The 13,678-nt window shown below is 39.4% G+C and overlaps 3 protein-coding genes across 3 annotated transcripts; all 3 read right to left on the minus strand.

Annotated features, from left to right (window-relative positions):
• Positions 1-123: 123 nt before the first annotated feature.
• On the minus strand, positions 124-2,497 carry LOC149650879 (AN1-type zinc finger protein 1-like). The gene is made up of 6 exons (XM_089847571.1): positions 2,321-2,497; positions 2,080-2,122; positions 1,739-2,022; positions 1,285-1,682; positions 1,142-1,222; positions 124-523 (listed from the first exon to the last, which is right to left on the minus strand). Exons 1-6 carry the CDS (start codon positions 2,376-2,378, stop codon positions 404-406), a joined length of 984 nt encoding a protein of 327 aa, XP_089703697.1. The 5' UTR covers positions 2,379-2,497; the 3' UTR covers positions 124-403.
• Positions 2,498-2,529: 32 nt separating this feature from the next.
• Wdr37 (WD repeat domain 37) lies at positions 2,530-6,531 on the minus strand. The gene is made up of 10 exons (XM_089847568.1): positions 6,425-6,531; positions 6,127-6,360; positions 5,990-6,060; positions 5,772-5,909; positions 5,503-5,691; positions 5,259-5,437; positions 4,806-5,194; positions 4,348-4,482; positions 3,326-3,437; positions 2,530-3,227 (listed from the first exon to the last, which is right to left on the minus strand). The coding sequence occupies exons 2-10, from the start codon at positions 6,267-6,269 to the stop codon at positions 3,069-3,071; spliced, it is 1,515 nt and encodes a 504-aa protein (XP_089703694.1). The 5' UTR covers positions 6,270-6,360; positions 6,425-6,531; the 3' UTR covers positions 2,530-3,068.
• A 704-nt stretch (positions 6,532-7,235) lies between these two features.
• On the minus strand, positions 7,236-13,133 carry MYPT-75D (Myosin phosphatase targeting subunit 75D). The gene is made up of 11 exons (XM_089847565.1): positions 12,976-13,133; positions 9,652-10,219; positions 9,380-9,559; positions 9,249-9,285; positions 9,137-9,168; positions 8,863-9,059; positions 8,680-8,805; positions 8,540-8,615; positions 8,346-8,463; positions 8,173-8,287; positions 7,236-8,108 (listed from the first exon to the last, which is right to left on the minus strand). The coding sequence occupies exons 2-11, from the start codon at positions 9,911-9,913 to the stop codon at positions 7,515-7,517; spliced, it is 1,737 nt and encodes a 578-aa protein (XP_089703691.1). The 5' UTR covers positions 9,914-10,219; positions 12,976-13,133; the 3' UTR covers positions 7,236-7,514.
• Positions 13,134-13,678: the final 545 nt, after the last annotated feature.

A 13,678-nucleotide genomic window follows, 5' to 3' on the forward strand; every position in this document is an offset into this window, starting at 1 on the left:
TTAAATTAAGTTAATTCAGATCTTTTCTCAACATTTTTTTTAATTTAATTTAAAAGTCAATAAACAAAACAACTTCCCGAAAAAAAAAAATTTCCATTTCTAAAAAAGTCGCACGCAGAACAATTTTTATTAAAAACTTAACTTTAATCGAAATTAAATTATTGATGAGCTACAAAAATGAATGTAAAATACTTAACCAAGCTTAGTTTTTACGATAAAGTCATTTTCATTTTCATTATTGTAATAAACTTGATTTCCAAACTGAATTATGGTATCTTATCTCGAAAAATACAATTGTAGATTTTTATAATCTGTTTTTGCGCCACCGCTTGTACTCGACTCGAAAATTATAAAGAAACACTACAGGTAAAGATAAGATAATTGCGGTAGGGCTCTTTTAATTTTAGGTAGAGTATTCTAATGACAATGTTTCGCCAGATATTAACTCTTTTTTGGACATTAAAAGTTCGTTCCACGTCCATGATAACGGTAAAGCGGATTCCGACCAAAATAGTTGAATTTTCTTTAAGAAAAATAATTAAAATTAGTTAAGTTTAAAATTATTTACAACAGGGTTCGTACAAAATTTTCGGAATGAAATTCCCTGACTTTTCCAGGTTTTCCCTGACTAAATTCCATAAATTTCCCTGACCCATTTGCAATAACGTACATGGCCAACATATATGAAAACCAATCTAAATTCACTCGAATCATTTTTACACGAGTTCTTGTTATAAAAATTAGCCAATTAATTCGGTTAAATTTAACTTATGTTAATCATAAATAACCGGAGCGAGCGAAGCGAGCTCCGCCAATTTTTGGCTCTGGTCAAATCTCAGACAACACATTTTCTGATCACCCTGATATTTTTGTCCAGACTTCAAATTTCCCTCCAATATATTTTTCCCTGACATTTCCCTGACTTTTTAGGTCCATTTTAAATTTCCCTGACTTTTCCCTGACCTTTTAGGCCCAATTTCAATTTCCCTGACTTTTCCAGGTTTTCCAGGTCGTGTACGAACCCTGTACAAGTATTATCGGTTACAATCTTGGAAGGAATAAAAATAATTCGACCAAACTGATTTTTTCCATCAGATTTTGGTCCTTTTCTAAGATTGGTCTTCGAATCAATTATATTAACCTGAGCATTAGGGACGTTATTTTTATTGGTTAATTTTTCGTGATCTGTTAACCAATCGACCGATTTTCCAACACTCCATGACTAAATAAATAATATTTAGTTTAATTATTAAAATCTATAAAATGCAAAATATCTATACTTACCTTCTTAAAATAAATTATGGTTTCCGTTTTCTTGGCCTCCTTGGGTAGACGAACCTCAAAGAAGACTTTATCGTTTTCCAGGGTTGAGGGTGGTCCTACCGCCTTCATTTTCATCTTCATAAGTTTGACATTCATGGCGATATCCTTTGATTTCTTTCTTGGTGGTTTGACAGGTGGTATCGACAAGGGTTGAGGGACTGGTTCTTTAACTATATTTTTTTTTTCCGCTTGTCGTTTCAATTCGGATTCTTCGGGTGAAATATCATCTGGTTCGTGGTAATTACCACTTTCTAATTTCATCCTCATACGTTCAACTTTTGCCGCCATTTCCTCAGATTTTCGTCCCTGAGGTTTATCGCAAATAGGTGCGGAAGTTGCGGTATTACGTTTCTTAAACTCTGTTATAATTAATTGTATAGAATTACTTAGAATCAAGTGAATATAATATTCTTACCATTCAGGGCTTTGTCAATTTCTAATTGTTTCTCGAGAAATAAACTTTCTTCCATTTCTTCTTCACGTTGCAAACCCTCGCAGTAATGATCATCAGGGTGTCTATGTTCCAGGCAATAATTTTGCCCACATTTTGGGCATAAAACGGGGAAAATCTCGCCTTTAAAACAATTTTCGTATCGACATTCATTAAATAAAGGATTCTCTGTTTCTGGCGGTAACTCGAGAAGAATTGAATCTGGAACATCGCTACACGAATGACTTGAAGGGGTTCTATGTTCTAGGCTGACATACAATCCTTAATATTAGGTCCTAATTTATTAATAGCTTGAATTATTTTACCAAAATATTTTCCGGCAAAACTGACACTCAAATGGTAAGAAATCTGCAAAAACATCGGAAATAAAAGAAATAAGGTCAATGACCTCTAAAACACGTGGCCATGGTGCCGCAACCCGGGGCCGGTAAGTAAACACAAATAGACCGAGGCTTAAGGAAATGACAATTGACAGATAGACAATCACAACTGACATAAGCCTTGGCTGCCATTCAAAATATTGAAAATGAAATGTATACTTCTTACCTAGCTGATTACAGTCTTTTAAAAAACAGTGTGTACCTAAATGGGGTAATTCCGCCATTTTAATTAACTATTTAAGTTAATAAGTTAGAAAAACGAAGTAATGACAGACGACTCTCGATAACTCCACTCATAGCCCACTCGATCACGCAGCACAAAAGCATCAACAACTCAAGCTGCTCGCCATATTTAAAAAAACAATGAACGCATGGTTTTCATTATAATTCATTTATTGCGATGTAAAGTGCTTCTTTTTGAATGAACATACATGAAAACGAAAAATTAAACAAGTAGAACATGGGGGAAAACAATATGAAATTATAAAATTTACATTTTAAAAATCTGACGCAATAAAAATCTTAAGCCTAACTAGTAACTTTGTTTAGGCTTAAAAAACACATAGGAAAACAAAGGTATGAAACAAATACGTTTCAAAATGAATTGTTCCGCTTACCAACGTGGGTGGGACTAGATTAATTTTAATTAAATGTCAATTAGTTTAATTTGAAGGCTCCATTTATAAGTTGTTTGGCTTATTTGCACATTTATATATATATATACCTTATATATGTATATTATACAGTATAATATAGAGATATTCCAAATATATTTCTCGAGAAAAATCAGAAAAATCTAAACTTTGAGTCAAAGTTTTCTTTTTCCCAATGTGTATATATATATATATATTTCTTAATCTTAAAGTGACGTTTTAGCTAAGCCTAACTCTTCAGTGCATCTTCCCCATTAATAATTAATTGACTTTAACCGCGCCTAATTTTGATTCGTCCTTGTAAGGTGTGGAAATTCCCCAACCTAAGACTAGTCGATCAAACCCGGCTGTGAATAAATTAGCTCTTAATAAAGGTTGATCATCAATCCAAGCTACTGAGCAAACCATTCGTCTGTGACCCTACAATAACCCAATTTTTAAATAGTTTTAGTCATTACATTACCGAGTCTTAATTTTTCATCTTTTTTAGGCTTAGAGTATAAAATAAATATATTTACCTGTCTGTTACTTCTCGGAAGTCGACCCAGACGAACGCCATTCAAGTCATAAAGTCTAATTTGGCGATTGTCATGAGGAATAGCGATTATATGTTGATTAGAAACTGCTAACCTGTTAAAAAATGTTCATTTATTATTTAATTTTACTTTGCAAATGATTACTCTTTAGTAGACTACGTGATGATCGCTAAGCCTTGCCGACTACGTGATGATCGCTAAGCCCTGCCGACTACGTGACGATCGCTAAGCCTTGCCGACTACGTGACGATCGCTAAGCCTTGCCGACTACGTGATGATCGCTAAGCCTTGCCGACTACGTGATGATCGCTAAGCCTTGCCGACTACGTGATGATCGCTAAGCCTTGCCGACTACGTGATGATCGCTAAGCCTTGCCGACTACGTGATGATCGCTAAGCCTTGCCGACTACGTGATGATCGCTAAGCCTTGCCGACTACGTGATGATCGCTAAGCCTTGCCGACTACGTGATGATCGCTAAGCCTTGCCGACTACGTGATGATCGCTAAGCCTTGCCGACTACGTGATGATCGCTAAGCCTTGCCGACTACGTGATGATCGCTAAGCCTTGCCGACTACGTGATGATCGCTAAGCCTTGCCGACTACGTGATGATCGCTAAGCCTTGCCGACTACGTGATGATCGCTAAGCCTTGCCGACTACGTGATGATCGCTAAGCCTTGCCGACTACGTGATGATCGCTAAGCCTTGCCGACTACGTGATGATCGCTAAGCCTTGCCGACTACGTGATGATCGCTAAGCCTTGCCGACTACGTGATGATCGCTAAGCCTTGCCGACTACGTGATGATCGCTAAGCCTTGCCGACTACGTGATGATCGCTAAGCCTTGCCGACTACGTGATGATCGCTAAGCCTTGCCGGCTGCGTCGCGAATAAGGTTGATTAATTATAACGTTTTTTCTGACGTTCATAGTGTTTATGGGTGGTGAAAGGTCGAGACAAAGAGGAATATTTCGTCAAAGAGCGACGTTAGATAACTTACCGATTAACTGGTGAATCTAAACGAATAGTAGTTAATGGTGACCTCATGTTTTTAAGGTCCCAAACTTTAACTGTTCGATCATCACTCCCTGAAACCACTTTATCGCCACTCGTGAACGTTGCGGAAGTGACAGACCTATAAATAACAAGGGCAAAAATGATTTTGCAATACTGCGTGTGGTTTCCAATGTGCTCAAGTCTTTTCTATATACATGAATGTGTACAAGAAAACGGGTTCTGATAATCAAGTTGTACAAGTCTCGAAAATTTAAATAAGCGGATCTTTCCTTAACCAATATCATGATTGAACTATCCATGGAATCGCGTGCATCCAACGGCCCCACTAAATAACTAACAAACTAACTGGGTATCAACTCATAACTCCGTTGGTTATTTATAACATAACCACAAAAAAGAGTAAAAAACGATATTCAAGCTCTATTTCAAGGATAAAATTACTCAGTATGTCCTTGAAAAACGCTGACAGAATGAATAGCTTCTCTGAAATCCCATAAACGAAAGGTTGTATCCTTTGAAGAAGTAACCAAAAGTTTTTGGGAAGGATGAGCAGCAGCGTGCGTTAATTCTTGATCATGTCCAATCAACTGGCTGACTAATTCTCCATTGTGAACGTCATAAACATTGGCTGTTCTATCCCAAGAAGCCGTGATGGCTTGATCCCCACCAGCTAACCAATCAGCGGCTATAATTACACTGGTGTGTCCGTGTAACTCAATCATAGGCGTTTTTAGAACAGACGGAGAGATTGCCATATCATTATCATAACCATCTGTGAAATAATCTTCTTTTTCTGATAGATCAACTTCTTCCTCCGATGAATGACATTTCTAATAAACAAATAAATATCACTCGATTCCTCAAAACCACCCAATTTTTTGCACTCAAACTTACAGACTGATCACCAGAATGTGAGACAGAAGCCCTCCAAACATGAGCAGTTTGATCACCAGATGAAGTCAAAACGAGATCTTGATTAGGATGAAATCTAACCGAATTGACTGATCCACTGTGACCCACGTACCTCAAAATGCAAGTGCTAGTTAAAACGTCCCATATTCTAGCAGTATGATCTTAAAGAATAAATAATAACTTTTTAATCAAGTAAATTAATTAACGCGATTCAAGTCTTACATACCAGCAGAAGCTGTTGCAATGAACGGTAAATTAATTCTAGGAGAACTGACTTCCCAAACACCGTCTTTATGTCCCCTAAACTCTGATATTAAATGACAAGACGCTCCTGGTGTTTTAAAACTCGAAACAATTTTACTGGTTGATGCCTTTAATTTATAAGTACTCTTCAATTTTTGAGAAAGTTGACTAGCTTTAATTGCAACAAAATATTACATTAATTAAACTTAAAATTAAAAACCAATTAAATTAAATTAATTATATTAATATTACCAGTTAGAGATTCTCTCTTTCCTTTGCCTTTTCCAGACGGTACATCTAAACTATCTTGTCCATCAGTTAAAGCATTCATTTCCCCACTCGTTAACTCCCTCCCGATCTGTTCGCTAAGAGCTTCAATCTTTTCTTTGACTACAATAATAAATAATTGGCGACTTTGAAGAAAGACCTTAACCTTTAAGAGAATAATTTGAATAATTTCTTAATCTTACGAGACACATTCTCCGTGTAAATAGCTTCAAACTCCTTCTCAATTTGATTAAACAATTCATAAAGACGTCCCCTAATGTTTTGGCTTCATTAACATAACTCAAAACTACCTGCACTGGATTAAAAATGTAATATTCACCTGAATTGTACGGGTAGAATAGATTCCGCTTCGTCAACTTTTAAATAAGGTAGTTGCAAATCCGTATCGGTGCTTCCAAGACCATGAAGCAAATTCTTCATATATTTTGTTTTGGATTTACCATGACTACTGTCTAAAGGCATCACTAAGCCTTTGACAAAATATCCGAGCACCCAAGTTTTAAACTAGATATTACTTTTTATACCAAAGTTAATTGGAAATACGTTAAGGTATCTTAAAAAATTTATCGAAATTTAGCTTTAGGCGTCGTTAATATTGAAAACAATTAACTAATTACCATAAACTTCGTGAATCCAATTCCAATTTTAGCGGACGGTAAATCTAATTGTATCAAAACATCAGACTAGGAGGATTGATACCATTTACACAAGGAGGCCAGACTCCGTGGTGAAGTCAAAATCCAGGCTAAATGGTATGGGTCCTCCTAGTCTGAAAACTATGAACCATGGGCATGGGCATGTTCGTAGTGACGATTTATTCTCCCCCTCTTGGAGGGGTTCAAGGAAAATTGTCCTCATGGAACCTGTATCTAAAAGAACCGGTAGGCGCTAGCCTTCCACACCACAGAACGATTTGTCTCCGGCTCCATGATGTGATGGACAGGTTTACTTGGGAGGTGACGGAACGGGTAACTTGGTCAAGTCACCTCGGGCAGATATGGGGCATTCTCAGTGGTTAGGTAGGGTCGTACAGTACAAAATAGTAAAAGACGCCCCCTTGTCTTAAAAATAGAAGCTAGTTCTCATACAAATACAATGGTGCCACTGGGCGGCACTTAATAATTACCAACCAACGGTAGGGGAGTGCGCGTGGTGCACTGAGAGTAACTGGGCAGCAAGCCAGCAAGTGCCCATCATCATAATAAATTCCAATCAATCTCACCTCACTTATCCCTGGTGGCGGAAGGGGTGGCTTGGTCAAGTTACCTCGGGCAGGCACGGGGCAGTCGGCCCTTGACGGAGAGAGCGATGGAGCGGTAACTGGAAACGTGATTCCATTCCTATGACGGGAGTTTACAATGTCCCAATTTTTTTATTTTGCGAAAACATGGACTCAAAACACAAGAAAAATGGAACAGAATCGAGAAAAACTTTTGAAAAAAGTGTAGAATTCTTTAATAAAATAACAAGAGCTACCCTTAAGGAAGTTACAGACAGTTTTAAGCCTTCAATCAATTCAATACTTTTTTTTTTAATAGAAAAATTATCCGCGTTTCATATAAACGTTAAAACTCGTAAATTGGAAAAACGAATAGTTACCCCTATATTTGCGCGTAGAAAAATACTTTTTGATTTCAATCTCTCTCTCTCTCTTTATATATATCATTTGTTCGAGTTTTTTTTTTATACGAGAATTAATATCACCGCCTACATAATCAGGCAACAACCTTGTTTGGCCACTTCGCCCCCCACAATTTCACCGGTGCGAAACTTTGGAACGGAAACGGTGGGGGAAGGTGGCGGTTCGTAAGTGTACGTGGCAGTGATGCGACGATGGGGCGACGCGAGCGGGTCGCTCGATTCGCTGTTGCTGCCGATACTGTTGTTGCGCGTATCGCTCCTCTGTTTCTTGAGATCGGCTAGAGTTCCTGGGTTGGGAGTAAAAGTGGGAGTTGAATTGAACGTGAGTTTAATCTCGACAGTGACCGACTCGGCGCCGGAAGTTTGAGGATAGGTTCCCGCCGCCGCCGCCATATTGGAAGACTCGTGCTCGTGGCCTTGTTTCTCGCCATTCGATTCCAGGGCCAGTTTCAACGTTTCCGCCAATGAGTCGCTAGTACGCGTCTCGCCACCATTTTTGTCGTTCGTCTCTAGCGCGAGGGATGAAGTTCGACTCTTGATGAATTTAGCGCCTTCTTCGCGACTCAGACTGACGCTGGCGATTCGCGTTTTCGATTCTTCATTCTGAACGCGAGGGTTTTCCCGTTCGTAGATGTCTTTTTGAAGTTTATTTTCTTCATCCTAAAAACAAGTCAACCGCGAGTGAAATATTCCCGTCACGCTCCTTATCAAATGTACGTCTTACCTCCTCGGAGCCTTTGGCGGCGTCACGCTTTTCGTGTCGTATTCTGGCTTCTTCTAGGGCTTCCCTTCTCGAAATTTGCGTTTTTTCCCTAATACTGGTTCTCCTGACAGATTGGCTGCGGTCCGACTCAACATTAGACATTTTCCAATAACAATAATATGAATTATATCTACCTTCTAGTGTTTTGGCTTTGGGAACGACGCAACTTGTGAGGTTGCGCGGCTCGCTTCGTTTCCATTTCGCATTTTAGCTGAATAATTCGATCCTTTAATTCTGGATCTTCGCAGATGTCTGTTGATGTTGACGCGTCAAAATGACGTCAAGTTCCCCTATTTGGGTTTTTACGTAATACTAAATATATTCTTACCAAATGGAGTCTCTCCGTTGCGGGTTTTGGCACCCAGATCGGCTCCCGCTTGTACTAATAACTCTATGACGTCAGGCTAAAATAACGGAACAGAAACCGTATCTCTTATTAATTGAAAGGAGGTGATGGATGGAACTTACGTGTCCCCAACAAGCGGCCGCGTGAATTGGTTGCCATAAGTCCTTATCCGTGGCGTCGGTGCAAGCATTGTGATCCAATAGGAATTCCACAACGGAAGTGTATCCATTAGCAGCGGCAACGTGCAGCTACAATACATTTTCAATAAAGATACTGCGCATTTCATTAAAGGATTAATGACTGACGGGAGTTGCTCCTTGATGATCGCGCGTTTCCAGGTCACCATCTTCCTCGTGGATCTCTTTCAAATCGGCCAGCATCCGTCGTTCCGTAGCTGCTCTTGTCTCGTCGATCATTTCCTGCGTGATTCCTTTCTTAGCCATCTCTACCTCAATAAAATCAAGAGTGGCTTCGTCGTCGCAAATGTCGTATGGCATGTTACCTGCGCTCCAAATAAATCAACGCGCCTTTGTTTAGGTAGTTGCGATTGCGAAATATTATTTGGATTGATAAACTCACCGTCAGCGTTTACAGCTAATAGGTCAGCGCCTCTAAGAAGAAAAACGCCACCAGAGAATAACGGTTACTGGCATTGCTTTGGCTATACATAGTGAAAATGGTTAAAGCTTACTTGCTAATGAGGTATTCGACTAGATGTATCAGTCCGCCTAATATGATAAAAGAAGGTTTTGTTAGACTCTTAAAGGGAAACGCGTCCTCCCCACTTTATTGAGATCTACTATTTAAAGAACTGTTAATTACAAGTGGCGGCGGCATGGAGAGGAGTCCACTGCTCGCTGTCTTTGGCGTTGACATTGGCCCCGTACTCCAATAACAACTTCATCATGTCTTCGCTGTCGTCGATACAACATTGATGCAAGGCAGTCAAACCATCTTCGTTTGTCGAATCCGGACTGACTCCCAGTGTAAGCAACCGTCCAACTGATCCAATCCCCAACAGAAATCACTGTCATTTCACGCGGGATGATACGAACCCGCCACCAAGAGGTGTTGCATCCTCAAAGTTATCTCACCTTCTTCAATGTCGTTTCTAGCAGCGGCCTCGAGGAGTGTGACGCTGGGGACGAAATGGACTTTGTACTGGTTGTTATTGGCTTTACGGGTGCTGTTCAGGTTGCGTTCGGTCTTCTTGCGTTTACTGTTGAACTCCTTTTCGCGTTGACTCCATTTCTTAAGTTGCTGAAGTCTCCTTTTGCGCGCTTGTTTCAAACGTTCCTGAGTGCTCATCTTGTCGATGACCGCCAATTCGGCCACCAGTTCCGCGTGTTCAGCCATTGAGGAGGGAGGTCGGGGGAAGGAAGGGGACGTGGAAAACAACGACCGTCCTAACCGAACACCCAGCCTCCGACGATAAGATATAACCTCATGAAATAAGAACTGCTCGCTGGAATGATGTTTCGCTTCCAATTGCAAGCGGATCTAATGATGGTTAGAGAAAAGCGCGAACCAGTCGAGTTTTAAAAACGCGCCGACGTCGGTGGAAAGTCGCTGACTGAGCTCTATCCATCCACGTCAGAATGGATGAAATGAAGTGGACGAGTCAATTGCGTGGGGTTGGAGCCCCGAGGCCCCCAGACTAACCTACAAACAAAGACAACTCAAGACCCGCACAAGACTGTCTACCTCTGCCATGACAAAGAACACTAAGTTACCATTAGCTCTGAGCAACTAAAAGTCAGTAAAAACACTTTCAGCTAAAATGAATAATACTCTTTCATATTCAACTAAATCACAAGTCAGCTCAATCGTTATCAGCGCGACCTATTCATAAAATCATACATAGTTTGGCACTATAGGTTATCCAAGAGATGCGGAACGTGATTATTCTGGCTTAAAGGAAAGGGCCACAACCTGTGAACACGTGTAAGGAGCGCCAAAGATGGAAAGGGGAAGGTAACTATAACCAGGGTTCATAAAACTTTTGGAAAACAAATTTCCCTGAGATTTCCAGGTTTTTCCCCATATACTTCCCTGAGTTTCCAGGTTTTTCCCGTATATGGAGTATCCTATGGAGCAAATGTTAACGAAGGAGGGGGGACAAATAGGAATATAACATACTCAAAGGACATCCCCATATCACTATAGTAGAACCAGAGTTATAAGCCTCCAAAGTTGGGTGTAATATGTTAATCCTATGGAGGGTATGTTTATGAACATTTTGCTTAATTACTCGGCCCCTGTTTGATGCAAATTTCCCTGATTTCTACAAAAAATTCGAAATTTCCCTGAGGTTTTTGTCAACTATCTATTTCCCAGATTTTCCCTGTTTTCCAGGTTTGTATTAACCCTGTATAACGACACAGCCCGATATCTCTCTCACGCTACCTACCTCACGAGGATTGGTTAATAATACTAGCCCTAAACAAACTTCTCTGATTTTTTTTCTGTTGCACTGGAACACTGAAACCGGTTTTGAAAGGGGGATTGATGGAGAATTCAGTCTCTCTGAGTCTCCTTCTCATCCATTCTCACTGGCACAACAGTTTTTATGTCTCTATCTTTCATTATACAATATTAAAGATAGGAGCATAGACTAATTATAACTCTCCGACTGTATTAGACTTTGCACAAAGATAACATGGAAATTAATAAATTTGAATTGCTATTATGTTCTTTAATATTGTGGTAAAACGCATAGTTTCCGTTTGAGATGTTCCTCAATTTTATTGGATCTTTCTTTCTTATAAAACAGAAAAAATATCCACGATGAACTTTTCCTTTAACACCACTATTCCCTAACCCCCCTCCCCCATTTTATCGATTATAGAGAGCTTTCAGTTGGGTGAGTAGTACGTCACACCCTCCTCCGTGTTACCACGGTTCTGGCAACCATGTTGGTGGGTTTCAGCTTTCCTTCTGCATTCAATCCACCCACCAGCATGGCTGTGAAAATTATCTTACACATCTTTACTCCTTCCCAATTGAAAGGGTCGCCCATACCTCGACCCTCACAAAGAGGCTTAAAAATCAATAGCTTATACACATGGAGGATTCATACCATTTACACCAGGAGGCCGGGCTACCTGGAGTACAAAAGCAGAGGGGTTTTTTGTCCTACTACAGGTACCCCGGCTTCCTGGTGTAAATGGTATGAATCCTCCATGTGTGTTAACTATCTTGTAAATTGTGATAATTTTAGGGCTGCCGAACCCCCCCCCCCCAAGCCCAATTTTCTAGGCTACCCGGGGCTCCCTAGTGGACAAAGGTAAACAAACAAAATGTGAGGGAGGGAAGGATGCATTCCAGCCACAGTTTTGAGGGGAAATATTCTTCATTTTATTTTTTCCCCTTTTTAGAGAGCTGTTTTGAGTTATCATTATGGGGGAGAGTTATCATCACCCCAAATTTTTCAGCGTACCCGTACCCGGGTGGTACCGACCCCCCCTAAAAATATTTTTTCAGGGTTTCCTGTGAATTTTCTTGGGTGTCACAGGCTCCCTGGTACCCCCTATTTACAAGTCTGCTATAAGGATTTTTTCCAAACTGGTCCTCAAGACTTGTGACCAATGGTCTCTTGAATAATTATATAATAACCAGTTCCCCCTACCCTATGTATTTAAGTTGGAATTTTTAAAGTAGTCCTTAGGACCAGTGAGGAGACTGAATTAAAAAAGTGGTCCAACTAATTAATTAACTGGTTTTGGTATTATTTCAAAGTCAGCTTACAAATTCAAAACCAGGGAGCAGATAGTATCAACTTTTTACTAATGTTTGAAACTGACATTTTTGCATTAGATAATACGCGATTAGATATAAGGCTGTGTGTTAAAAACTAAATGGAATTTTCTAGTAAAAACCTCAAGGATTAGGATTTGAAAAGGTTGGTTTATCTACCGCTGATAAGTTAATTAAGATAAAAAAATTATTTGTGAATGTTTACAGCTACCAAAAACTCTACATTTAACCTTTATGTAATTTAGAAAATAATTCCATGTAATAAAAACATTATATGCTAATGAAAAAATTAAATGACAGTCACACAATTTGAGAAATGCTGTAGGCAAAACAGTTAACGATTCTAGGACCAAGATTAACTCATTTGAATAGCCAATTAGACCAAATTTCATAATCATGCTTGTTATCAAACATTGAGCTAATTTAAATAATTTATTAAAAAAATATCCATCATCTTTTGGGGTACGAAAATGTTGAAATGAAAGAAACTAAAGACTGAATAGCCAAGAGAAGCCAATGGTGATTGATTGGTCTCTTTAGACAAGCCTTGGTCAAAATCACGTTACTTCATTTAGTTTCGCTATTTGTTTATTAATTAACTGGATCATTCTGACGTATTATAGCTCATTTAAAGGGTTATTAATTAATGAAAAACAATTTACCTTTATATTGCTGATAGTTATCCTGATTAATGAGGTTTAATTAAATTCTTACGCGACGAATACCGACGATGTTTACGTAGGCCAAGGCGAAGAGAAACTAGGCCGCCTACGAAGATTTACCTGGCTGTCATACTTTCCATCAGGGATCTTACGTGTAGAAGGATAAGAAATGTGGTAAAATGTGCGCGCAAAGTGGGCGTGCCTGCAAAGTAGATTCAACCGGAAAATTTCTTTCAAGGTCAAAGATTCAGTGTAAATTGTTTAATTTAAACTGAAAAACAAGTCACCAAAACGGTAAAGGACTAGAGAGTGTCGATTTTTAATTATTGTAGGTTGAAATTATGAGGATTCTTATCCCTCTACACATATAATATCCCTGTTTTCATCCCCCCTTACCTTTTAACGAATGGGGAGGCTCAAGGTCACATGGGTATGTGACGTCAGGTATAGTCTTCTAATTCTCCCGCCAAATTCAAGATTACAAAACGCACACCGTTGGGGTGCGTTCTGGAATACGTAGCGAAGATACCAGAACGCTACCGGTTCTGAGAAATTCATAGGAATTGGTGTCCGGTCTGAACGGAGTCTTATTTTCCCGTAGATCTTCGATTTAGGCTTAGGGGAATGCGATTTAGGCTTAGGGGAATGCGATTTAGGCATAGAGGAATGCGATTTAGACTTAGGGGAATGCGATTTAGACTTA

This window comes from Phalangium opilio, unplaced genomic scaffold (assembly GCF_054372755.1).
Source record: "Phalangium opilio isolate 3A_F unplaced genomic scaffold, DU_Popi_V2 ptg000082l_1, whole genome shotgun sequence".
Taxonomy (NCBI): Eukaryota; Metazoa; Arthropoda; class Arachnida; order Opiliones; family Phalangiidae; genus Phalangium; species Phalangium opilio.

Coding starts and splice junctions, on each gene's coding strand:
- LOC149650879 (XM_089847571.1), bottom strand. CDS start 2,378: ATGGCGGAATTACCCCATTTAGGTACACACTGTTTTTTAAAAGACTGT. Junction 2,123..2,320: donor AAAAGACTGTAATCAGCTAG/GTAAGAAGTATA, acceptor ATGTTTTTGCAG/ATTTCTTACCATTTGAGTGT. Junction 1,223..1,284: donor CCATAATTTATTTTAAGAAG/GTAAGTATAGAT, acceptor TTATTTATTTAG/TCATGGAGTGTTGGAAAATC.
- MYPT-75D (XM_089847565.1), bottom strand. CDS start 9,913: ATGGCTGAACACGCGGAACTGGTGGCCGAATTGGCGGTCATCGACAAG. Junction 9,169..9,248: donor GTCGAATACCTCATTAGCAA/GTAAGCTTTAAC, acceptor TTTTCTTCTTAG/AGGCGCTGACCTATTAGCTG. Junction 8,616..8,679: donor CGGCCGCTTGTTGGGGACAC/GTAAGTTCCATC, acceptor CCGTTATTTTAG/CCTGACGTCATAGAGTTATT.
- Wdr37 (XM_089847568.1), bottom strand. CDS start 6,269: ATGCCTTTAGACAGTAGTCATGGTAAATCCAAAACAAAATATATGAAG. Junction 4,483..4,805: donor GTTTTTCAAGGACATACTGA/GTAATTTTATCC, acceptor TGTTATTTATAG/GTCTGTCACTTCCGCAACGT. Junction 3,228..3,325: donor TTCCGAGAAGTAACAGACAG/GTAAATATATTT, acceptor GGGTTATTGTAG/GGTCACAGACGAATGGTTTG.